Source organism: Carlito syrichta, unplaced genomic scaffold, assembly GCF_000164805.1.
Source record: "Carlito syrichta isolate Samal-C Ts95f unplaced genomic scaffold, Tarsius_syrichta-2.0.1 Scaffold309108, whole genome shotgun sequence".
Classification (NCBI taxonomy): Eukaryota; Metazoa; Chordata; class Mammalia; order Primates; family Tarsiidae; genus Carlito; species Carlito syrichta.
In genome coordinates, this window is record NW_007253204.1 from 106260 (window position 1) to 132759 (window position 26500).

Sequence of the window (26500 nt, forward strand, 5' to 3'; positions counted from 1 at the left end):
TTGCCAAAGACAGTGATTCCTCTGATGGATCTTGGCAAAGTAAATAAAAAACCTCCTGAAAAAGAATCATCATTCTAAATGCCATTAAGCACATTCAGGATGCATGGGAGAAGGTCAAAATACCATTAACAGGAGTCTGAAATAAGTTGATTATGATCCTCATGGATGACTTTGAGGAGTTCAAGGCTTCACACTGGAAGAAGTAACTGCAGATGTGGTGAACATTTCAAGAGAACTAAAATTAGAAGTGCAGCTGGAAGATGTGACTGAATTGCTGCAATCTCATGATAAAACTTAAATGCATGAAAAGTTACCTCTTATGGATGAGCAAAAAAGATGGTTCTTAAAATGGAATTCACTCCTAGTGAAGATAATATGAACATTGTTAAAAGGACAAGAAAGGATTTAAAATATTCCATAAACTTAATTGATAGGCTTTGAGAGGACTGATTAAAGTTCAGAAAGAAATTCTACTTTGGGTTAAATGCTACCAAACAGCATTGCATGGTGCAGAGAAATATTTCGTAAAAGGAAGGGTCCATTGATGTGGCAAACTTCAGTGTTGTCTCATTTTCAGAAATTTCCATAACTGCCTCCACCCCCAACCACCACCTCCCTGATCAGTTAGTAGCCATCAAAATCAAGCAAGACCCATCACCAGCAAAAAGATTGTGACTTGTTAAAGGCTCAGGTGATCATTAGCAATAAAGTTTTTTTAGCACTAAGGTTTTTTTTTTTTTTTGAGTTGAAGTCTCACTCTGTCGCCCAGACTGGAGTGCAGTGGCCGCTCCCGGCCACCGTAGCCTCGACCTGCTGGGCTCCGGCGATCCTTCCGCCTCAGCCTTTTAAGTGCTGGAACTACAGGTGTGCACTACCACGTCCGGCTAATTTTTTGATTTATTGTAGAGATGAGGTCTCGCTGCCCAGGCGGGTCTCAAACCCGCGGGCTCAGGCAATCCACTCACCTCAGCCTCCCAAAGTTGTGGGATTACAGGCTGAGCCACCGAGCCCGGCTAGCAATAAAGTATTTTTAAATTAAGGAATGTACATTTTTTAGACATAATGCTATTGTATACTTAGACTACAGTATGATATAAATATAACTTCAAATGCACTGGGAAACAAAAATTCATGTAACTCTCTCTTATTGCAATATTTGCTTTATTGCTATGGTCTGGAACTGAGCCCATACTTTCTCCAAGGTAGGCCTGTCATTGCAGACTATTACATGATAGCATGGATGCCTGGCTCAATAACAAGTATGTTAATGACCACATTCCAGATCTGGCAACCCAGGAAAGGATCACAGGTCCCTAGACCCCAAGATCCCTTCCTTTGACCTCTTACCTTCCCGAAATGGCTGTGTCTGCATCTGCAGCCGGATCTTGATGAGGTCCACAGGCCCACCCAGCCCGACAGAGACCACACCAGCCACCATGCTGGCCAGGAGCAGGTCCGACAGCGTGCGAGGAGGGCTGGCCTCGGGCTCCCTGCAGTGGTGCTGGCTGAGGAACCGCTGTGTGTTGCTGAAGACCCCAAACACTACAGAATTGTAGACGGCGATGCTGGCCAGGGGGAAGGACATGCCCTTGAAGAAGCCAAACACCTGTGGTGAAACCCAGAAGGAAGAGGCTTGAGGGCCCAGGACTGCTCTCGGTGGGGCTCTGTCTGCCTGGAAGCTGCCCCCCTTCACCCTAAACCTGCAAGCTGGTGGGGTAGACACCACAGGACAAGTAAGTCAATGTGTAAGTGAAACGAGGAGAAGGGACACTGATGTGCCAGGAGAGGTGAGTTTGTGTGTCCCTGTCCTCGCAGCTCATGGGAGGGCCTTACTGCCTGAGGAGGAAATGGCTTCGGTGAGGCTTTGTTTCCTGTGGGTGGTGTCCTGGCCTGGAACCCGTACATGCTGTGGGAGTGACAGTGGACTGGAAAGAAGTCAGGTTGTGGCCAAGGAGGAGCCTGAGGAACCCTAAGGGGCCGTGGGCTGGCCAAACGCCACATGCCCCCTCCTCATTTGCCACTCAATCAGAAGTGTTCTCCAAACACTTGCCACGTGCCAGCCCCTGGGGGACAACAATAGGACAGAGACAATCTCCATCCTCCCTGAGTTCATTATCTGGGGACAGGGCAGGGGAGGAAGGATGGGGATAGGCGCACGGACAGGCAATTACGATACCATCTGCTAAGCCTGTGTGGTCAGGGGCCCAAGGGGCACCGGGCCAGCCCAGGAGACTGGTCTCCTGACAGAAGTGGCTAGAGAGGGGGCCTCAGAGGAATACAGGAAGGGACTTATGCACACACACAGGACACAGGAGGCTGAGGAATGGAGAGGGGATGGTCAAGTCCTCTTTCTATACTGCATTCTCAATGAACAACACAGAGGCTCCAAGGAAATCCAGAAAATTCCACAGACCTTTGGAGGAGTCAGGGCAGCTCACACGTGCCAAAGGTGAACAAGTACTGAGAAGCCATTGTAGAGACTCCAGGCTGTGCACAGACCCATCAATCCTGATAGCGTGCACTGCAAATTGGCTGCCAAAGGTAGGATGCCTTACACACACCCGCATATGCACAACCACATGCACGCACATGCCCTGTTTCATGCTCCTCCTCCATCACAGGATCCTTCACATAACTTGGGATATTGCTTAGCCGTGAGCTGCTGTATCTCAGAGAAACCGCCCACAGTCCCCACCAAATCCCCGAAGCTGGGACGCGGGCTGGCAGACACTCTGGGGATGTGTGCCAAAAAGAGAGTCAATGGCTGCTTTCAGGGAACCCAGAATCACACAGGATTACCCGGGAACACCAAGTGCTAGGTTTTCAATGTTTGCCCCCAGGTGAAAGCAACCGAATAAGAGAGTTAAAACAACTCCCTGACACAAGGCACACTTCAACTGTGGGAAAACGCTAGGAGCTGGCGGGAGGCTTCCGAGACCTGGGGATCTTGTTAGGATGGACTGGGTGGAAACAATGGTCACAATGGGACAGCACTTCTTCCAGTGACTCGACTCAAGGAAAAGCCACAGAGCTGACACAGGGTTTCCACCTGACTGTTTTTTTTTAATGGGGTCATTTCATTCAAAATTTTAAAATGTATCCTAAATTGCCCAAAGAGAGTCCTTAGAAAAACTTCCTAAAGCACATGCTAATTCTTAAGAAGGGAGCCTGATGCATCATCTTCTACAAAATATTGTCCAGTTTTTCCCTTGGAAAAGAAGCACCTCGGGTCACATGATCTCAAGCAACCTGGGTGCAGGTGAGCTCTGGCGTCTCGACTCAGATGTGCCTGGCTCCCGCCACACTGAAGAAAGGAGAATCCGTCAGCACATGGCTTATTGGCCACTGGTTCGTTTTTGAAAAACTGACAGTTCACCTTGTTTTTGTAGGAATTTTCCACATCGTAGTTCTAAATTCCTCAGGATTTCTCCAGGGAGGTTAAACAAATCCAGTCCCCCCCGCCCCATAATGTGGCACTAGGTGGCAGAGGTAAATTTAGGCAATATTTGAGGTGTGGTGTGAGATGAGTAGAAAAAAATTGAGCCCAGTGAGATGAATGGAAGGAGCAGTCCCTGCCTGACGTGCTGGCATGGGGCTATGGTCACAGTCCCCAAGCCTGAAGGAGGCTCAAGAGGGCATCACTCCACCAGCCCAAGGGGCACTTACGCTCTCCCTCCTGTATACCATGCGGATGCAGCTGAGGGTGTTCCCGTAGCCGACGCCGGCCTGAAGGCGAGCCTGTGGAGAGAGGCAAAGGCATGGAGCCCACTCAGAGATCATCCACATCCCCATACCCCCAGAAGATTCCCAGAAAAGGGAAGGCCCTACCCAGAGTTACCCGCCGCTAAAGAGATCTGGTTTCAGTCCTGGCCAGGCTGGTGCTCTGTCCTCTGGGTGCACTGTCTCCCCCAATGACCTAGTCTCAGATTTGCTCAATGCAGCAAAAGCCCGCTCTGCTGAGGATAGGACAAAGCCATCCAGTTGTATAAAAAGGATGGTTGCTGGGGACTGTATGACCCTTGCCTCTTGAGTACAAAAAGCTATGCTGGTGCTCTACCCTATCTGCCGTCTGTCACGCCACCCTCCTAAATATCCCTGGAGAAGGCACACTCTTCTTGTCCCAGAGCCACCACCCAGGGCCTCCCTTGCCCCTTCATCCTCACCGGGACGGGGCACTGGCCCTCTCTGGTCTCCTTTCCCCCCCTCATTCCCGCCACCTCTCTCTACATAAGTCAGAGTGATCTTTTTCAAAAGTCGATGAAGCTGCAGCACATCTGTTTAAAGCTCCCCCATGGCCTCCCATCAAACTCAGAATAAATTCCACTCTCTACCTGTGCCCAGGAGGCCTAGTGTAACACTGAGCTGCCTCTCACTCCAAATGCCATTTCCTACTCTGAGTCCCGCTGTTCCTGCCCTCCCTGCCCACCACATGGCACATTCTCAGTCCCCAGAGCAGCAATTCGTTCCTGCCTCCTGCCATTGTTCCTTGCTATTTCATCCTTCTGGATGGCGCTTCTTCCAGCTCCTACGCATCTCTGAGTCTGAGCTGAGATGTCACAGTAGTCCTATCTGTTTGATTATGCAAGGGTTTACGGGGGGACCCCCCAAAATGCTGAAATTTATTTCTTTAAAATGTGTATTTATTCTTACATGTTTAAACTTCAGTCAACTTCAAGATACTCTCTGTCTGATGCAAGATACCCATCAAGGCGCTGTTTCCCCTGCTCAAAACAGTTTTTGAACTCGTCAATTTTGGTGTCTTTTGGAACTTCTGTCATTTTTTTGTTTCACATCTTCCACATCAGCAAAATGTTTCCCTCTGAAGACATTTTTCATTCGGGGAAACAAAAAAAAAGTCACTCAGGGTGAGATTGGGTGAACAAGGAAGGGTGGGGCATGGAGATCATGGTGTTTTTGGTCAAAAACTGCTGAACACTCAGTGTGGTATGGACAGGTGCGCTTGTATATCACCCATTAGGAAATGGGCAAACGCATTGAAAGAATCTCTCCATCCCCCAGAAAATATTCAATGAAGCCGAATACAGCTTCTCACAACAACACTAGCTGGTACAATGATGCCGATGGGTTCACCAAACACTTACCTAGCAGGGGAAGCCTGTACTACAAGGAGCCTTCCCTCCAGAAGATAACTCTGAGTTTTGGGGGTCCTCCCTCATATGTTGGATCACCTTACTAGGGCAAGGCAGTCTGTTATACTTTCCTCTTGACACCAGAGCTGGGCACAGGCCTGACACAGTGGCTCCTCTGTACTGGCCGAGGGCTGCATGGCCAGGGAGTGTTGCCCTCTGAATGAGGTGGCTGTGGTGACAAGGGCAGTAGCTGATAGGCACAAGGGTTTGAGTAAGCCCACAAATGTGCCCAGAACACTCTAACCTGGCCCATGAAAGACAAAAAAGAAGGGAGTTTGGCTACCCAGACCAGCTTCGGGACTTTTATCAATCAGGTAAAGCAGAGATTGTCTTCTACCAAGGTCCACAAACTGAGCATCATTTGGCAGCTGACTCCAAATTCAAGATGCCCAGAGCCTTTGTTTGAGGCCTGGAGAATTGATGGACTCTTCTATCATCTTTCTTGCCTCTCCTGGTTCTATAGAATCGAGGCAATTTTGAGACTTGCTTATGGGCTACATGTGGGGCTCATGCCTGTCATTCCAACACTTTGGGAGGCCGAGGTGGGAGAATCACTTCAGGTCAGGAATTCTAGACCAGCCTGGGCATCATAGCAAGACCCATCTCTTCAAAAAATAAAAAAATAATTAGCCAGGCATGGTGGTGCACACCCATAGTCCCAGCTATTTGAGAGGCTGACAGAAGGATCATCTAAGCCCAGCAAATCAAAGCTGCGGTGAGCCATGATTGTGCCACTGCACTCGAATCTGGGCAACAGAGTGGGACTCTATCTCAAAGCAAGAACGAACAAAAAACAACAACAACAAAAATCTTGCTTATATTTTAGACTCTGTTACTTCATATCATATCAAGCAAGATAAAATTAAGTATAATATTATATATTTAATGTGCATCCCACATTAAATATCATCCATATAGACCTCCATGAAAGTTGAATTACATTTGACTATTTAACATAAGGTTATATTTTGTAAACATTTAATGCATCATTAGTTTTGATCCTGTACTTTTCATATAGTATTTTCTCAGGTTGCTGACACTTTGCTGGGTCCTTATACAGTGCATGAGCTCTGGGTTCTATGCATGCAGTGGACATATCTTAAAGACCGTGGCCCTGTGTGGGATATTTGGCCCAACACTATAAAATTCACATCATGGGTGCTGTGAGCTCATACTCCTCCAGTATGTGGCTTTCCCTCCCATTTAAAGCTCTCAGGACCCCACACATGAACACCCAGGGAGAGAAAGATGAGTACTCAGTGGTAGGGGCGAGAGTTGGGAGCTAAGCCAATGCCTGGCCATCTCTGGATGTCCCAGACCTGGCAGAGCAAACCATGCCTTGGCTATCCTGGGCCAACATGCATACCTGAGGCTGGACTGGGTAGTCAGGAGCAGCCTAAAGTGGTGGGGACCACACTGGAGCAAGGCAAGAAGCCCCGTGGGATGTTCAAGAGAGGAAGGCAGATACCCCCCAAAGCCTGCCTATTGCTACCAGGTCCAGGTGGCTTACAGGCAGCTGAGCCCTGACTAGAAAACCTAGCCATGCCGCTTCAGGCGTACACTCTGAAGTCTTCCAGGTATGCCTTCCCCACCTCTATTCAGGCAGCTGAGGGTAGAGGAAGGAGCCTTTGTCCTGGGTCAGCAGCCTATGTATTTGTAGCTAGGACCTCAGGCAAGTCAATGATCTGCCTCTCCACACTGCAGTGCATCTGTTCAACGTCTCACTCATCATGTTCTTCTCAGTGCCTCCATGAACTAGCTTCATGACTGCCCCATCAGGGAGGTACTATTTACCCACTTTCCAGATATGGAAACGAAGGCTTAAAAAGGTTAAATGCTGTGTCCTGGGTCACAGGAGAGCAGATGATGAGGCCAGAACTGGATTTCAAGCTGTTCCGACATTCCTGGGCTTTTCTCAGTGGGCAGGGACTCTAGAAAAAAACATCAGCCAGCCAAGCTTGGTGGCTCAGCCTGTAATCCCAGCACTTTGGGAAACCGAGGCAAGTGGATTGCTTCAGCCCACGGGTTCAAGATCAGCCCGGGCAACTTCATGAGACCTCATCTCTACAATAAATTAAAAAAAAAATAACTGGCCACGGTAGCGTGTGCCTGTAGTTCCAGCTACTTGGAAGGCTGAGGCAGAAGGAAGGCTGAGGCAGAAGGAATGCTGCAGCCCAGCAGGTTGACGCTGGGGTGGCCGTGAGTGTGCCACGGCACTCCAGTCTGGGCAACGGAGTAAGACTCCCACTCAAAAAAAAAGAAAGAAAGAAAAGAAAAAATATCAGCCAGAAGGAAGGAAAGAGGATGCTCTGGAGTGCTACAGGGGCCCGGGACCACACCCCAGGCTGCACACGAGGCAGGCCATGTGCTGCATCACCAAGCTGTTTCTCAGCCAGAGCCAGAGGTTCTTGAGCCAAACAAAGGCTGGATCTCATGTTTCAGGAAGGGTCCCCTCCAGAGGTTCAGGGGACAGAGTGCAGAGAAGGAAGAGAGTCCAGCTTTTTCAGACAACTGTGGCTAGGCTGGCCTGTGCAGAGGGAGAGAGCCCTAAATCCAAAGACCAATGTCCTTAGAAAGCAAAGTGAGATTTGACACACAGAGATACAGAAGGAGCAGTCTTGTGAAGACAGAGGCAGAGATTGGAGTTATAGAGCCACAGCCCAAGAATGCCAATAACCCCCAGAAGCTAGAAAAGAGAAGCATGGGATGGATTCTCCCTTAGGGCCTCTAGAAGGAGCCAACACCTTGATTTTAGACTTCCTGCTTCCTGAACTGTGAGAATTTAAAGTCCCATTGTTTTAAACCACCTAGTTTGTGGCAATTTGCTACAGCAGCCCAAGGAAACTAATGCATCCCCCCTCACAATTTTTTACAGTTAAATCTCTCACACTCAATTCAACTATTTGTTACTAATTCACATTCATAAAGTCAACCTAGTTTTTAGAAAACAACAGCCCTTTTCCTTGCTCATATGTACACAGACAAGTATGTGACAAACAGCTCTATGGACAGTCAACTAAGGAAGCCACTCAGGGAATGACCCCTCATCTTTTGAGGTGTTCTAATTGGCCCCCAAAGATAAGTGTATACGTACCATTTAAATCAGAGAATTTTAAACACATTCTTTAAAATGTAACATTTTGGTCAAAATCCAGCTAGACATTTTCACATGATGTGGCAATTGAGAAAAAATTTATACAGAATTTTGTTGATAAAACTACAAGCTACCACAAGAAATTCAGAGAACTCTTGAGAGATACTTTACGAGTAGCATAGGTCATCCCCAAGGCACATAGTCTCTAGACTATTCAAGGTCAGCACAATAGAAAAAAATCTTAAAGGCAACTAGAAAAAAGGGACAGAACACCTACCAAGGGAGACCCATCAGAATAACAGCAGACATCTCAACAGAAACCTTACAAGCCAAGAGAGATTGGGTGTCTATTTATAACATTCTTAAAGAAAAGAAATGCCTCCCAAGGCTTGCCCTGCCAAACTAAACTTGATAAATAAAGGTGAAATAAAGTCTTTTCAAGACAAGCAATCACTAAAGAATTCACCACTTCTAGACTGGTCTTATAAGAGATGCTTTAAAAAGTTCTAAACATGGAAAAATTTTAAAAAGATGACAACATCTAACACAAAAACACAAGTAAACACACAGCCAGCTTGTGGGCCATATAAATCACCCACAAAACTGAGACCACTAAGCAACTCCTCAACAACACTATGACAGGAACAAATCCTCACATATTTATAGTAACTCTGAATGTTAATGCCCTTAGTGTTCCACTTAAAAGACACAGAGTGGCAAATTGAATAAAAAAACAAGAATCATCCTTCTGATGACTCCAGGAGACCCACCTCACCTCTAACGACACTCATAGGCTCCAGATAAAGGGATAGAGAGCAATCTACCACACAAATGGAAAGTAAAAAAAAGCAGTCACCACCATTCTTATATTTGATAAAATAGATTGCAAACCAATAAAAGTAGAAAAGGACAATGAAAATAATAAAGAGCATTACATAATGATAAAGAGCTCAATGCAACTACAAAAAATATTTATTTAAAATATATATGCACCCAACATAGAAGCACCCAGATTTATAAAACAATTGCTACTTAACTTAAGAGAGGACACAGACAGCCACACAATGACAGCAGCTTTAGAAAGATTGCTGAGGCATAAAACTGACCAAGAAATCCTGGACTTAAATTTGACATTTGGCCAATTAGATCTAACAGACATCTACAAAACACTTCACTCAACAACTATACAGCATATACATTCTTCTTAGTCACACATGGGTCATACTCTAAGAATGCCCACATATTTGGTCATAAATCAACCTTGAATAAATTCCAGAACATTTAAATCATAACAAGCATCTTCTCTGACCACAGTGGAATGAAACTAGAAATCAATAACCAGAGGAATTCTCAAAAGCACACAAATACATGGAAACGATACAACTGGTTTCTGAATGATTTGGGGGTAAACAATGAAATCAAGAAAGATATTTAAAAGTTCTTTGAAACAAAATTTTTAAAAAATACACAACATACCAAAATATTTGGGATGCTGCCAAAGCAGTAGGAGAACAAAATTTATTGCACTGCCCATTTACATCATGAAAACAGAAGGATCTCAAATAAACACTCTAACAACTCACCTAAAGGGACTAGAAAAATAGTAACAAACTAACACCAAAGCTAGCAGAAGAAAAGAGATAACTAAAACTGGAGCAGAAATAAATGATATTGAGGGGGGGGGAAACATTCAAAGGATCAGCAAGTTTAAAAACTGGTTCTCTGAAAAGATAAACAAGATCAACAAACCCCTGGCCAGATTAATGGGGGGGGGGCACGGCGAGGATTCAAACAAATACACTCAGGAATGAAAAAGGTGACATTACAACCAATTCAGAAGAAATACAAAAGAACATAAGATTGCCATAAACATCTAAATGTGTGCAAATTAGAAAAACTGAAGGAAATGGATAAATTCACAATCTCCCAAGATTGAAACAGGAAGAAATTGAAACTCTGGACAGACCAATATAAGCCATGAAAAACCTGCCTACCAAAAAAAGTCTGGACCAGATGAATTCACAGCTGAATTCTACCGAACGTACAAGGAAGAGCTAGTATCCAAACTATTAAAATTATTCCAAACAATTGAGGAGAGACTCCTCTCTAAGTCATTCTATGAAGCCAACATCATCCTGATACCAATAAATGGTAATGACAACAAAGAAAGAAAGAAAACTACTGGTTGGTATAACTGATGAACATAGATGCGAAATCTCCAATGAAATACTAGCAAAGCACATTGAAAAAATTATTCATCATGATTGGGTGGGCTTTATTCCCAAGATGTGAAGCTGGTTCAACGTATGCAAATCAATACACATAATCCACCACAAAACAGAAGTAAAAACAAGAGTCGTATGATTATCTTAATAGACACAGAAAAAAAAAATCCAGCATCTTTTCATGATAAAAATCCTCAGCCATCTAGTCACCGAAGGAACATTTTTCAAAATAATAAGAGACATTTAGGACAAACCCACAGTTAACATCATACTTAATGGGCAGGAGTTAGAAGGATTCCCCCTAAGAACTAGAACAAGATAAGTATTTTCATATCTCATCACTCCTATTAAACATAGTATTAGAAGTCCTAGCCAGAGCAATCAAAAGGCAAGTGGAAGAAGTAAAATAGGAAAGGAGAAAGTTAAGTTATTTCTCTTTGCAAGTTGTATAATTTTATATCTAGAAAACCTAAAGATTTCACCAAAAAAGCCCTAGCACTCATAAGCAACTTTAATAAAATCTCAGGACATAAAATCAACACTCAAAAATCAGTCATATTTCTATACACCAACAAAGTTCAAGCTGAGAACCAAATCAAGAAAACAATCTCATTTACAATAGTTATGCACACACACAAAAATACCTTGGAATACATCTAACCAAAGAAGTGAAAGATCTCTACAGCAAGAACTACAAAACACTGCTTAAAGAAATTAAAGATGGTACAAACAAATGGAAAAACAATCCATGCCCATGGATTGGAAGAATCAATATTATTAAAATATCCACATTGCCTATAGCAATCTACAGTTCAGACATGATCCTATCAAACTACCAACATCATTTTTCACAGATCTAGAAAAAATAATACTTAAATTCATATAGAAGTAAAAAAGAGCCAGAATAGCCAGAGCAATTCTAAGCAAAAAGAGCACACCTGGAGGCAACACACTGCAGGACTTCAAACTTTACTACAAGGCTACAGTAACCAAAACAGCATGTGACTGGTACAAAAATAGACACATAGACCAATGAAACAGAATAGAGAACTCAGAAATAAAACTGCTGTCTTGCAACCATCTCATCTTTGACAAAGTCGACAAAAACTCAATGTATCCTGGGGAAAGGACATCCTATTTAGCAAATGATGCTGGGAAAACTAGTCAACCATATGCAGAAGAATGAGGCTGGACTCCAGAACTGGTAGTATTGTAGAGGCTATTCCCCAGAGGCCCATGCCAGCAGCAACATCATGCCAGTTTTCTTTGAGAAAGTGGCTCTAGGACTCCTCTCCTCCATTTGGGAGACATCATTGGGTTCCAACCAGTTCCAGGAGCTACAAATGTAGAGATGGCACGGACCGTGAGACCAGCGGACCTAGGAGCAAAGTTCACCTTGGAGCTGTGTGCCCCAGCACTATCATGTCCAGTTCTGAGGTCTGGGGAAGATTCCTGAACTCTGTACTTCACTCTCCTCCTATATGAAATGGGAGGATAAGCTAAGGCTGACTTATTCACCATTATGTGTGGCCATCTCCCAGCACTGGGTCCTGTTTGCCATTCCCTTGGTTTGGAACCTCCCCTGAGGATTCTAGACGCTCCTCTTTACTGTTTAAAAGGTTTCTTCAAACACTTAAAATAAGTGGGCCAATCTTTCCCATCAAGAAGAGTAGGCCTGGGACCCACACCATGAGAAGGTCCATTGTCATAAAGGGAAGAAGATGAGGAGAAAGGAAATTGAAATTGCAGCAGCCATTTGAGAAGGGTCCAAGAGGTTCCTCTTTGTACACAATCCAGGTAGAGATTTAGATACAGATCTGAAAGCCAGTCAGCAGTGAGGTGGCACTATTTATAGCCTTGTTCCCAGGGAGTGGCTCTCAGTCCTGCTCACCACTGGGGACAGGTGACAGGGTGGGGTCAAAGAATGTTCCTTTGCAGCATCTCACTCCTCCATTGTTAACTTGTTGTGTGACCTGAGACAAGCTCCTTCCCCTTTCTGGGGAACGTACCCAGAGCCAGGGGATTTGATGATCCCAGTGCCAGGAAGGCTCTGCCAGCCCCAGGGTCCTCACCCCTTTCCTACCATGTGCTTCATCAGATTATAATGGGTTCCCATTTCCACTCTAGGTCCAAAGTCCTAGCCTGGCATTCAAGTTCTCCTAGCATAAACCAGGCCTCTGAGCACGCCACATCCCCTGGGCTGGCAGTAGAGAAACTGCCCTGGGCAGAAGATTCTCTGGAAGTTCAGAAACAGCAGGCACAGCCCCGGAAGTGGGCCAGCTCCAAACCTCTTTCCAAAAGGTAGTGAGAAACATGGCTACTGTACCTTGACCGTGTCCAGAGGGTGGCCGACGACGACACTGGCTGCACCTGTGGATCACAAAAGAACAACTGTTCACTCAGTCCTTGAACTTCTGGTTTGCACAAGTTTGCTCTTGGGACAGAACAGAGAACTCAGACAAAATAGTCACTCATTCAGTCAATGGTCAGTCACTGGAGGTGGCCTCCAGTGTGCTAGGCACTGGCTCAGGCACCAAGGAAAGCCAATAAAATGGAGTAGAACCTTGCCTCAAGAAGCTAGCACCCTTAAAAAGGGAAGTGAAGGTACTGGGACAATTGGATATCCACATGCAAAAGAATGGAGTTAAACCCCACCTCATACCATATACAAGAATTAATTCAAAGTAGTTCAAAGACCTCAATTATAAAGAGCAAGAATATGAAACTTTTAGACTAAAATATAAGAAAAAATATTCATAACTTGAGATTTACAATGGACTCTTGTAACTAACACTAAGAACACAAGCAACAAAAGAAAGAGTAGATAAATTGGACTTCATAAAAATTGAAAACTTTTGTGCATCAAAGAACACTCTCAAGAAAATGAAGACAACCTACAGAACTGGAGAAAATGTGTACAAATCATTTATTTGATAAAGGTCTTATATCCAGAATATATGTAGAATTCCCACAGCTAAAAAAAATTTAATGAGCAATGAACTTGAATAGACATTTCTCTAAAGAAGATATACCAATAACAAAAAGCACATGAACAGATGTTCAACATCATTAGTTATTAGGCAAATGCAAATCAGCATCACAATGAGAGTCACCTTCATACCCACTGGAATATCTATACTTTTTTTTAAAAAATGGAAAATAAGTGTTGGCAAGGATGATGTAAAGAAATTGAAACTCTTGGACATTGCTGGAAGAAATACAACATAGTTCAGTCACTGTGGGAACAATTTGGCAGTTCCTCAAAAAAGTTAAACATAGAATTATAACCTGACCTGGTAATTCCACTCCTAGGTATACATCCAAGAATTAAAATCAGATATTCAAACAAGTACATGCATGCACCCATGTTCATGGCAGCATTGTTCACAACAACCAAAAAGTTGAAACAGCCCAAATGCCCATCAACTGATGTAAGGATAAACATGTGAGATATGCACACAAAGGAATACTGTTCAGCAAAGAAAAGAAACTGCTGATAAGTGCTACAGTATGGATGAACCTGGAAATTATTCTGCTACATAAAAGAGGCCAGACACAAAAGACAGCATATTGCGTAATTCTACTTAAATGAATAATCCCGAATAGGTAAGTCATAAAGACAGAAAACATGAGTGGCTGCCAGGGCTGGAAGGAGGAGGGCATGGGAGTAACTGTTTAATGGGTACAGAATCTCCTTTGGTCATGAGGAAAATGTTTTGTAACTAGATAGAGGTTGCACAGCATTGTGAATGCACTAAAAACTGCTGAATCTTACACTTTAAAATGTGAATTTCAACTTAAAAGAGAGGGTATGAAGAGAAAACCCAGAAAATTCTCAGTTACCTGCAGGTTCCTTAATTTCTCTATGCCTCACTTTCAGCATACAATAGAAATAATAGCGTAGAAAAGACAGCACCTACCTCATGATTCCATTATAAGAGCGAAATGAATAAGAGAGAGAGCCTGACACTTGTAGGATGCTCCAAAATGAATGCTATCACTATAGGTTTTTTTTTGAAAAAAGAAGACCCCTTTAGAAAGGTGATGAATATGCTGTGCCTTTTCAAAGAAAAAAAAATGCATATCCATATACACAGTCACAAAGCCTGTACAATTTGGAGGGAACAAGGCTAACTCAAGGCCGCCTAGATGAAGCAGCCCTTGTTGTAGAAGCAATGACTGAGGATGAAACAGGAGTTATTCTTAAAGGCAAATTCCTCATCACACAGATGAGAAAGGAAATGTCTCTGTTAAGCAGAGGTAACTTAACCAGGTAAGGTAGGTCAGGGGTCCAGTAATATTAGATATTTACAAGGACAGAGAAACTGGCTCATCCCAGAACCATGGTTCCCTGAGCCCGGAACCTTCTGCCCTTCTCATCCCTGCCTTCCCACTGAACTGGGTAGGAGCAGAGACATGATGAGCAGGAAGAAAGTCTCCCCTTGCAGAAGCCCTTCCCGGCAACAGTGTCTCTCTGTCCTGCTTACCACCACTGGGAACAGGTGGCAGGGTGGGGTCAAAGAATGCTCCTTTGCAGCATCTCACTCCTCCGTTGTTAACTTGTTGTGTGACCTGAGACAAACTCCTTCCCCTTTCTGGGGAACGTACCCAGAGCAAGGGGGCTTGATGATCCCAATGCCAGGAAGTCCCTGCCAGCCCCAGAGTTTTCACCCCCTCTCCATCATGTGCTTCATCAGATTATAATGGGTTCTCATTTCCACCCTAGGTCCAAAGTCCTAGCCTGGCATTCAAGTCCTCCTAGTATAAACCAGGCCTCCGGGGACCCCCATCCCCTGGGCTGGCAGCAGAGAACCTGCCCTGGGTAGAAGATTCTCTGGAAAATCAGAAACTGCAGGCACGGCCCAGAAGTGGGCCGTGAAGACTGCAGACAGTCCTTGGTGCCAACCTTGGCCAGCATCCCCCCGTCACTCATTAGTCCACCCATCTGAATGCAGATTTAGAAATGGGATTACCAAGTCAGTGGCTTCCAGGCTCTTCAAAAATGTGGGGAATGTAATATTAAAATGTTGCCATGCAAGGTTGTAAGGAAGGCAAAGAGCTGTAGACAAGTACAGGATCTAAAACCCTGGCGCCAGAATGCCGGGGTTGCAATCCCAGTGTCCATGCTAGATGCATGACCTTAGGCAAGCCAGTGAATTTCTCAGTATCTCAATTTCTTCATCTGTGAAATGGGGATGAAACAGTACCTATCTGACTGAGGTTGTTATAATAATTAAATAAAATATATAGACACCAGAAACCCCATATTGCAGGATTCAATTGATATAAAATATTCAGGAAAGACAAATTTATAGAAAGTAGATTAATGGTGTCTGAGTGGGTTGCAGGGGGGCTCAACCGCAAATGAACATGAAGGATCTTATATGGGGGAATGGGAATGTTCTAAACTTAATTTACGGCAATGGTTGTACCACTTGATAACGTTACTAAATATCATTGCATTGTTCACTTGCAATGGATGAATTTTATGATACATAAAATAGAACTCAATAAAGTTGTGTAAAAAGTACATATACAGCACTTAAACAGCACCTGGCACCTCCTAAGTGTTCAGTGTTACCACCCTTATCATTTCATGGAAGCAAAAAAAAAAGTATATTAACATCAACAAAGTCTGGAAAATCTCAGAAAGAATAAAGGGCAGTTCCCCAGTTGCTGTGTGAGTTGGGGAGGGCCCATGAGTTATCACATCTGGGATTGCGGGGGGGTCTCTCTCTAATCAAAGGCTTGGAGCTACTCGGACTCAGCCCTGCCCTCCATTCTCAAACTAAGCCATTTGCAGCCTTAGTAAAGTTGATCTGTTTGTGTAAGGGACAGTAAGGAAAGGATCTCCTTTCTCTGCCTGCTTCTCAGAATGGTGAAAGAATTGTCCAGTCAAAAGGAGCCTGAATACGCCCAGTGGGTCTCAGGCAGCAGCTCCTGACTGGTAAAGTTAGGAGAGGCAGATCTCAGCCCAACCCAACAGCAATGGTGCCAACAGAATAACCCACCATGAAGAGAGTCACCTTTGCTCTGGAAGATGTGAAGCAGGGGCCCTGTAGTCTACTGTGGGGGGAAAGAGGTGGCCTCCTGCTAGATGGGAGGGGAGGACCTGAGAATCTATCTGATTTGTGGTTTTTTTAATCTTATTTTCTTTTCCTCTGGGGAAGGGCTGCGTTTGCCAACATCTTTTTTTTAGAATAAACCTCTTAGATGGGTGCAAAGTAAGATCATTATATTTTACAATTAGCCAAGTCCTTCAAACTCCCCCCTCCTTCAATAGCTGAAAAAAGAGGAATAGGCCTGCTGGAAAGAATGGAGAAGCAAGGGAGTTAGCACAACTCTTGCCCAAGCAACCCATCCGAGGCCCAGCAAAGAGAGGCTCCAGGAGCCTGGAGGAGGGACCAGCAGAATGGACAGTGCCCGCAGGAGGGGCCTTGGAGGAAGGCGACAGGCTGATGGCCGAGGGCGGCTGAAGACGGGAAGGGATCCCGGGGCTGGCAAGGAGCACCTGGAGCCCTGCACTCCGCTCCCTGCCCTGCGCGCTCCACACCCTCCAGGCGGGGCGCCCCCTAGGGAGGGTTCGACCAGGAAGCTGGGCTCCCCGCCAGCCGGCGCCCAGGGACCGGTTGCCAGGCGCCACCTTCACGCACGAGAGCCCGCGGCCACATCCCTAAATTCAGGTGTGCGCACCCGGTCACCGAAGGGTGTGTACGCGCCTGGAGGTTCCATTGGCTGTCGGCTTTGACTGGCAGTTTAATCATTACCGCAAGTTGCGCGGGTCCCAACTTTGAGGCAAATTGGAAGCTCGGGGTGACTCGCTGAGAAGGTAAGCCCGGAGTTTTGCTAACTCGGGCAGTAGACCTGGAACTAACTGCAGGACCCCCCGAGAGGACTCGGGGAGGGGTCACTCCCAGCAGCAGGGGCGCACTCCGGGGCGCGGGATGGAGTTCCGCGCGGTGCAAAGCCTCCTGCCCCCGAGTGCGGCGGACAAGCTTGTCCGGGCCGGCGCTGGTGCGGGGGTCCCCGGTGAGTACACTCACCTCCAATCCAGCCTGCCGCGAAGTCTTCCAGCTGGAAGCTGCCCATGGCCGGGGCCGCGCGGCACCTCGCCCTCCCGCAGCCGGGGCAATGCCTACTCAGTTTCTGTGGGGCATGGCCCGCGGGCACCGGGGCGCGGGAGGAAAAAAGTCGGAGACGCTGAGCACACTGCCTACTGCAAACTCAGTCCCGAGTCACCCGCCGCGCGGGCTGCCGCCCTCGCCTCTCCCGGAGCCCGCGGGAGGCTGACAGCACGCCCCCAGTGGACCTTAAAGGCACAGCACTTTAGCGGAACGCACATCCAAGCCCAGAAGCAAGGGTCACCGCGTGGAATTCCCTTAGTCCTCCCTTCTCCCGGTCACGCTCTCCCTTGCCAGCTTCAGAGCCTCAGCTGAAGGGAGGCCAAAGTGTCAGCACCTCTCCAGAGGTGGCACTTGATGGGGCGCTCATGTCTCCCTGGGATGGACTTGCAGTGCTGATTCCAATCAGCTGCAGACTCTTCCCTATCCTAACCCTAAGCAGTGATGCCTTTTTGCCCATCCCAGCCATGTCCTGCTCAGTGACCTGTGCCCAGAGCGAGTACCTGGGGGTCCAGGATCCTGTCTGACAGCTATAGCTGGCCTCAGCTCCCTGCCAGGCCCTGGCTCAGCCTACTTGGTAGGCAGACCCTGCACTCAGCCAGGCCCCCAGCTGGGAGGGAGGGGGCGGCCTGGCTGTTTGGAGGGGCATTTGCTCCAATGGGAGCTTCTTCCCCAGCCCCTAAGGAAGATGAGTTGATGTCCTTCAGTATCTCGCTGGTTTTCAACAGGGACTCAGTCTTGGATCCTAGCCAAGACACTCCAGGGTTGACAAGGCTAGTGAGGAATATGGTCCGGAGGAAGGGGCCTTTGCTGGGCCTTCTTTTGTCCCACTTTAATACCTGTCATGTCACGCAGGTGAGCAAGCAGTGGCAGCCAAACAGGTCTTCTTCTTCCGAAGCAAAACAGAGTCTGACCACTGAAGCTTGATCACACAGGTCCACTCTCTGTGTGCCAGGGGTGAGGTCTGCAGGAGGTGGAAGGGTCCTCCTGCAGACCTCACCCCTGGCACACAGAGAGTGGACCTGTGTCTGGATGGGAAAGCCAAAGCCAGCCCTCTGAAGAAGAGCCTGGGATAGAGCCATAGGCCTGTCTGGGGGTGATCTAGCAGCGTCCCATGGAGGGGTAGAAATGTCACACGCCATCCCTGAGCCTCTACTTTCTGCTGCACGTGATGTCCCACTCAGTCTTGAGGCTTCAGAATTGCCATTGGCATTGACCCTGAGCTGTGCCCATACCTGGGGTATGTGCCTGAGACAGTATGAGACATGAAAGATCTATGACGAGTGGCCCTTCAGCGAGTTCACCATTGGCATGAATCCACAAGCGGAAAGGCTGCCAATTCCCAAGGCCCACTCTCTTGGAAGACCACTTTAAGGAGTGCCAGGAAGATTATCATTCCCTCAGTCCTGTGTCAGCACCAATTAGGGAGGTCCTGAATTGGCAGGCAGTGTCTCTGGTGGCCCCAAGATGGCTTCCCGAGCCCAGAAAGCTGCTGCTTGCACTGCTAATGAGCTGGAGCACAGCGGAAGGAGTGGGCTGCCTTCCAGAAAGAACCGCTGTGCTTCATTCCCCAAAATGCACTACAATTCTGCCCATGAGGCACATCACCCAGGGAGGCAGGGGAGAACCCAGGCTCAGCAGCAACCAAGGGCCAGGCCTGGAGAATCCCAGACCGCCTGGCCGTGGACCCAGGCAGAAAACTGGCTCTGGGGAAGGGACCTGGGCCGTTCATTCTTCCTGGCCACCTGGCTTAGAGCAGCATTTGCAGTGGCGCCATTCACATTTGTATTCTACCCTCGGGAGAGGGCAGGGCAGCCATGACCATTACACACAGGGAAATAAACTGCACAGAGAGATCCACTCCTTGAGTTACTAGGGTCAGAAAACACACACACACACACAATTTTTTTCACCCTCAGTTCTTTCCCTAAAGATCAACTCTCAGAGTACCTTCTGTAAGGTCGGAGGTACCGGAGGGCGGGGCGGGCCTCGCTTCGCCTCAACAAGATGGCTCCAATCCGGACCAGGCCGAAACTAAGACCCCAGCCACAAAGCCAGCCAGTACCTGTTACAGCGATTCTAGCAACCCCGTTCAGCCAATCGCCAGCAGACGCGACAGCTGTCCCAACCAATGATCGCTCTCCCCAATCCCCCTCACAGCTTTCTCAGCGTGCCCTTTATAAACCCGTCACCCATCTTGCTGGGGGCGACTTCTCCGGCCCACAGCTATATGGACCGGAGAGCCTCGCCCGGGATTGCGCTAATAAATTTTTCTAGGCGCGACTTCTCCGGCCCACAGCTATAAGGACCGGTGAACCTCGCCCGGGATTGCCCTAATAAATTTTTCTTGGCTCCTTTGTTGCCGTTTCGCCTGGTCTGGTTTCGTTGACCTTACACCTTCCACTGCAATGGGGCGTGCAGATGGGAAATGCTGGCAGCATTTGATAACTAAGGACCCATTTCCCATTTTTGTTTTGCCTTACAGGTAACAAAAATTTCCTGGGCACAGAGTCTGTGCCCCTTCCTGCTTTGAGAAAAGTCTCTGCTAGAGAGGAAGCAATCTGTTTGAGATGCTACACGGAGGTAGCTGTGAGAGCTTTGGAGAGTCTACTGTGTTCCAGGAAGCATTCGGGTGTTCAGGTCCAGACTCCGTGAACCAGGAGTCTCCTGCTGGCACCCTGAGTCTATGCAGCCCCACAGCTCCCACCTCCAAAGCACTTTCTCAGCCAAACCCACAGTCCCCTCCCAGTGCCCACCTGTTACACCTGGGCAGCAAAAGCCTAGGCCAGCTACTGGTAGCTGACCTGCGATGGTGAAGGCCCTGCCCTCTCTCCCTGCTCTCCTCAGCTTCTGGAAGCCTGCCTTCACTTAGCGTTCCTTCCTCTTCTCTAGCTGCTCACTTCCCATTCCCTGAAGCCTTCCTGCCCATCCTCAGGTGTGGGTCCCTCAAGCCCTCACCCATCCACACCCCCACCTCTCACCTCCAACCTCCCACCTCATTTCTGAGCCCAGGACCTTTTCTTGACTCAACAACTCCCACTGGAAGGCCCCATGTCATCTCTAACTTAGCACATTCCTTGAGGAACTCTGTTTTTCTCTTTCAGCCTAGACCCAGTCAGCCGGTTTCACTGGAACTTTGGATGCCATCCTCAATTCCTTCCCCCCAAGCCTTCCTCCTACCATAAAGTCTCAAGGCTCCATCTCCTCCATGTCTCTAACATTCAGCCCTCACTGATGTCTCCTTACACGGCTCAGTCCAACCCTGGGCCACTTCTGCTGGGATCACAGTAGACAGAGGCCCTTGGGTCTCTCTGCCTCTGTCCTGTGTCTGCGTCCACCTGCTGCCACATTGAACCTCTGAAACCTTGAATCTGCTCTATTTAGTGAGCTCTAATGACTCTCGGTGCCCTTGTGCGTAAATGCCAGTTCTTCAGGATGGGATGTGAAGTTCTGTAAGACCCAGGTCTGGTGGCCTTTCCACTCCTCACTCACCACCCAGCCCTCCCCCTAAGCCTGAGCCCCACCGGGCAGTGCTCCCCCATATCCTATATTCTTTGAATGCATGTGAGTGACTGTGCCCGTGCTTGTGGGGAACATCCCTTGCCCCTTCACCCCTGGCTGCCCCTGCACCTTACTTCTTTGAGAGTCAACTTAGCTGTCACCTTCCCCTGACAGGTCTTCCTTGGAGCACTCATCACCCCACTCCACATGGGATCTGTTAGCTCTCAACTGTGTTTCTGGAGTATTCTAGGCATGTCCATATTGCTGCTGCAGCACTCATGGGGCCATCCAGGTGGAGGTGTTGAGTAGAGAAATAGTCATGAACTCAGAAGCAAGGTGGAGGGTTGGAGTTGAAAGATAGGAGTGTGGACAGGTGAGGCCCCAAGGGACTGGAATCTAAGGATGGGTAGGAGCAGAGGTGTCAAGGAACAAGAGGAGAACAGCTAGAGAAGGGGGAGGAAAGCCAGGCCAAGGCAGGCTTCCAGAAGCAGAAAGGAGCAGGGGAGTAAGGGGAGGATCTTTACCACAGATGGTGAGCCCATGGAAAACAGGCACTGCCTTCTCCCCTGGGCCTGCAGAGCCTGGTCTGGGCCTGATGGATGTCAGTGCTCAGTCAGCTGGCCCTTAAATAGGGCAGCCATGGGGCAGAGTCTGAAGGGCCTGCTAGTGGCTAGCAGCCAAAGAGAGAGTTCAGGCATGAAGCAGGGCTGAAGAGGCAGCCACACCACTCTGGGCGCCAGGCCTCCCCCAGGCCTTTCCTGGAGTGTCACAGAAGCCTGGCCTCTGCCAGGGCCTCAAAGGTACCAGCTGCTTTCCCACCTCAGGGCCTTCACACTCACCACTTCCTCTGCTTACAACTCCCTCTCCATGCTCCTCTCAGGGCCAGCCTCTACTGCCTTCAGGCCTATGCTGATGCATCCTCTGATCAGAGGCCTCTCCAGACTCCTCAGTGGAAGCCAAGACCTAGTTCCCCCTTCTCAAGACATCCTGCACCTCTCTCCTCCTTCTAGCTCTCACCATGTTGCTCAGACATCCTTGTGCAGTACTTGGTTGCCCCAAAGGGTAGGGCCCATCTCACTTGTCCCCAAGGTCCCACTGCATTCTCGCGCTCTGCTACAGAACAGATAGGTGGAAATTACTCTTGACTGGGGGCAAACGATTGAATGAAACAGGACCACACACATGCATTGTCTTTCTTAGGGCACTTATCCCTGCTGCATCATTTCTGTGCTGGCCTCAACAATGGGAGCTCTGAGGTTCCTCCCTGACTCTGATGGGAAGGAAGAGGAGCACACGTGATTTTATGGATTCTATGTGAGTTTCTCATTGGGAGCAAGACTTCTCCCATTATTGATAGTACTTTGAGGAGGATGTCCAGAGCATGTGCAGACTGACTTTGCCCACCACCTGTCTAGTTTGAGGCCTGAAGCCAAGACACAGAGACAGAGGTGAGTGGCTGTGAAGTGAGGGAGCCAGCAGCTGGCGGGGAGGCGGAGTCTGGGCTCTGATCCTGGTGCTGTTGCTGACTCACCTGGAGCCATGGGAAAATCCAGGCTCCGACTTTCACCCTTGGCTTTTGGAAGGTAGGGATAGTCCACTTCTCGGAGATGTTCAAAGAAGTCCGAAATTCTGGGCCACCAAGACACCTGCTGTGGCTGTCTTGTCAAGATGTGCCAGAAGAGGGCACTGGCGCACAGCACTTGAGGCTCAGGCGGAAAAGACAAGCGTGGCAGCCCATTCTGGACATTTTCCTGGCCCAGTTTCACTGGCACTTGCTGGCAGAGAGCCAGACTCAGTATATACTTAGGAAATGAAAGGCATGGAGGTCCAGGAGGCTGAGAGAGGATTCTGGGGGTGCCAGATAAGGACTCATCTGAGGCATCTTGGGAGCTGTGTGCTTGGAGGGTGGAACAACCCAGTAAAGAGTGGTGGTGTCTCCATCTCTTTACCTGCCTGAATTTGTCAAAACCTCAGGTGATCCTGGCTTTTTCCACCTTGGGGCTCCGAGCTGGCACAGTGCTGTATGCTCCATTTACACCATCTTATTGAATTCTGTGAAGCAAGACCCCATTTTATAGATGAGAAGAATGAGACTCAGAGAGGTTAAGCAACATCTCCAAAGCCACACACCTGCTGTTGGACCGCAGGGCCCAAGCTTTTAACCAAGTGCTACCTCCTGGTCAAGACTCAGGGAGTGGAGATGATTTTCCCAAAGGCCCTTGCCCTCACCCCTCTGCATAAATGCCCTAGCTTCTCTGCCTCAGTTTCTCTACCATCAGTGAGATGGTATTAACATTATCCCACTGGATGGTATTTGTATAAGATCGTGGAGCAGATGACTCAGTCATCAGGGTAAAAATCATCTTCCCCAAGTACCATCCCAGTGCCTTGGGCTGCCCTCGGGCTTTCTTTTCTGAAAGGGTCCTCTGGGCCAAGGCTGGTTCTGTGGATATCTGAGAACAGGAATTGCTGACTTTCCTCTGCCTTTTCTTCTCTGCTGAAGGACACAAGTGGACCGGTGCTGAGGATAAGTGGATGCCAGACTGGTCAGGGGGGCAGGTAACCTGGGCTGGGGAGATGTGGAATTGAGGAGTTTCTGTGGGAGAAGCCATGGGAGTGGAGGAGGAGCCACTGCTGCTTTTTGGGTCACGTCTAGAAGCCCTGCTGAGCACCTGCTGTGTGTCAGACTTCCCAGAACACAGAGGAGCTCGTGGTGCTGACTAAGAGAAGAGTGATGTCCTGGAAAGTCTACTCCATCTTCTGCCATGGGGCGGTCTTCTCTGCCATGCACCTGTCCAACATCAGCCGCAGAGCTCGGGGGAGGCAAGCCTCACACCATGCCAGACCTGAACAAGAGTAGAGGGCAGGAGGTGCCAAAGAAAATCTGGAGGGCAGACCCAGAAGCCTTGGGAAGGAGGTGGCACTTGTGCTGGTGCTAAAAAGGCAAGCTGGGTTGTGACCGATGGAGGAGGGCACAGCAGGCAGAGGGAATAGCTTGAGTATGTCAGGTGGGAGAAAGCAGAGAAGCCAGCAGTGGAAGGGAAGGCTTGGAGTCTGATTCCTGAGGACCCTTCATGGCAGACGAAGGTCTAGGGTATGATTCTGTAGTCAGTGCCATCTGCAGGTTCATGGCAGTTCTTAGTCCTACTGCTGCTGCTGTGAGTGAAAAAAAGACCAATCTCAGGGGCCAGCTGCAGCTCACCTGGGAGAACCTCCCAGTCCATGCTGAGGCAGGCTCAGGTTCCTTGCAACCAGCATGTGCTCTCTGCCAGGATCTGGTGATTTCGCCTGGGGGAAGTTGAGGCCTGTGCCTGTCCAGCCCCTTGAAAGGGCTGTGCTCCCTTCCTCACACCACCTGAGAATGGGCATCCAGCCTCACCTAGCACAAGCTCACTCCACCCTTCAACCAGCCTGTACCTGGACATCCTCATCTGTGCAGTGGGGATGAAAACTGCCCCTCGCTCAAGCTGTAGAGTCAGTGAGTCGATACGCGTCGAGTGCTCAGCACCGTGGCAGAGTCAGCCCTCACCGCTGTCATGGGCATGTGTGTCCTGCATGTGCTCAGGTCTGTGTCAGCACATGGACAGCTCCCAGTCCAGGCCAGCGGCTGGCCCAGAAGAAAGCTGCCCTTCCAGATGGGCCGACCCCTTGCCCAGATCCATCCTGCTCCAGATCCTTCCTGCAAGTGATTTCCTTGAGAGAGTTCTGCAGCCTCGAAACACTCCAGAGGTCTCTCCAACCCCCTAGACAAGTGAGACTCCCTCCTGCTTGTTCAGTGGCTGGTGACAGGCAGTGCAGGATCCCTGGCCCACCCACTCATGTTCTGGATGCCAAACACACACAGGAACAGAGGGACCCACCTTGAACCCAACTCAGACTGCACAAGGTGAGTTGCCCCAGTTTCGAACATACACATGGACACCTCCCAACCCAGTCTGTTCCTGTGGGAGAGTGAGGGCCAATGCCAGCCTCTTGATAAGGCCCAGATCCATCTCTGTGGAAAATAAGAGGAAAGAGGCCCATCTCCCCACTCCAAGAACAAAGCTAAGGGATTTTCCTGGCAAGGTTACCTTTGTCTATTATAATACTCCCAACCCCAAATGCCCCAACCAAAGGGAAGTCACGGGAAAGAGTGAAAATCGGGTTTTAAAGGTTTTGGTGTCACTCTGGTGTGAATGGTTGATTTCTCTCCTTTCCTACTCCTCAGCTTCTCCAGCTTTGGGAAGAAGGGTGAGCAGCCCTGGATGGAAGAACAGGAATGCACATGTAAGAGTCAAGAGGAGGAGAGGAGATAGGAAGCCAGCGCCCTGGGGCAGAGTGACTGCGAACATGGGACACTTAAGTGTGCCTGGGCACTCAGGAAGTTTCAAATGAGAACCAGGGTCATCGGGCTTGGCCCTAGGTGTGGGCAGAGTCAGCACCTACTCTCCACATTCGGGTGTTTCAGCCAGGTTCTGGGGGAGCCTGGACTGGAGGTCAGGCCACCAGCAAACCAGTCCACAGGGTCCAAGGAGGCAGGGCCCAGCAGACAAGCCTCTGCATCCCCATCCCTGCCTGCTGCTTCCAACGGTAGGGGTAGGAAATATGCAGAGGCAATGAGGGAGAGGGAGAGAGGGTGTCGGGGGAGGCCTGGCAGGCAGCATCTGGTTTTTTCATGCTCTGTGCAGACCCACTGAGAGGGCAGCAGTAAGGAGGTGCTTGAGGATTTGGGCCTGAGGTCACAGGGCTGGTGTGCATTCATCTCTGCTGTTTGTTAGCTATTTGTTAGCTGTGTGAGCTCAGACACACTACTTAACCTCTCTGAGTCTGTTTCTTCATCTGTAGAAAGAAGATGCCACCAGAGTCTACCCCTAAGATTTATGAAGTTGATCTCTATAAGCTGGCTAGTACATGGTAAATGCTCAATAAATAGAAGATTCAAGTATCACTCCAAAGCATCAAATTAGGGCACCTTGCAGTAATATGATTTATTTACTGAACCAGCTCGTGGGTGTCCACCCTTCAGTTGTTTAGGCGGCCCCAGATCCCTCTGTCTGAGCTTGGGATGGGCTGTTTTCTCTCTCTGAGCTTGAGACAGGCTACAGAAGGAATGGTCTAAGGTCGGAGAGCAAGACAAGGCAGACACTCCTCTGTGGAACCACTTTTGGTGTGGCAAGGGTGGGTTATTTCTTGGGGTTGGGGGTGGGGAGATGGGTGGCTGAATGTGGGGTCAGGCTGAGCTTCTCCCCTCTGCTCCTCAAGGAGAAAGTCAAATCCCAGAACTGTTGAGTGGGCCCCCCCAGAATGGAGGCTCATGCTAGCTGGATAGACTGAGAACCAGGGAAAGCCTGCGAGGCTGGGCTATTCCTACTGGCTCTGCTGGGCAGGGAGGTGGGTGTGCCCCATCTGTGGTCATGGGTACTGAGGCAG

At 48.5% G+C, this 26500-nt stretch overlaps 1 protein-coding gene across 1 annotated transcript in view; it reads right to left on the minus strand.

Moving 5' to 3' along the window:
- SLC25A48 (solute carrier family 25 member 48) overlaps positions 1-17730 on the minus strand; it is a 49966-nt gene extending 32236 nt beyond the window's left edge. The window contains exons 1-4 of the mRNA XM_008066787.1: positions 17513-17730; positions 12796-12839; positions 3667-3738; positions 1348-1606 (exon numbers count right to left, since the gene is read on the minus strand). Of these exons, the coding sequence (XP_008064978.1) occupies positions 1348-1606; positions 3667-3738; positions 12796-12839; positions 17513-17558 (421 nt within the window). The 5' untranslated portion in view covers positions 17559-17730. The remainder of the gene's footprint in view (positions 1-1347; positions 1607-3666; positions 3739-12795; positions 12840-17512) is intronic.
- Between the last annotated feature and the right edge of the window lie 8770 nt (positions 17731-26500).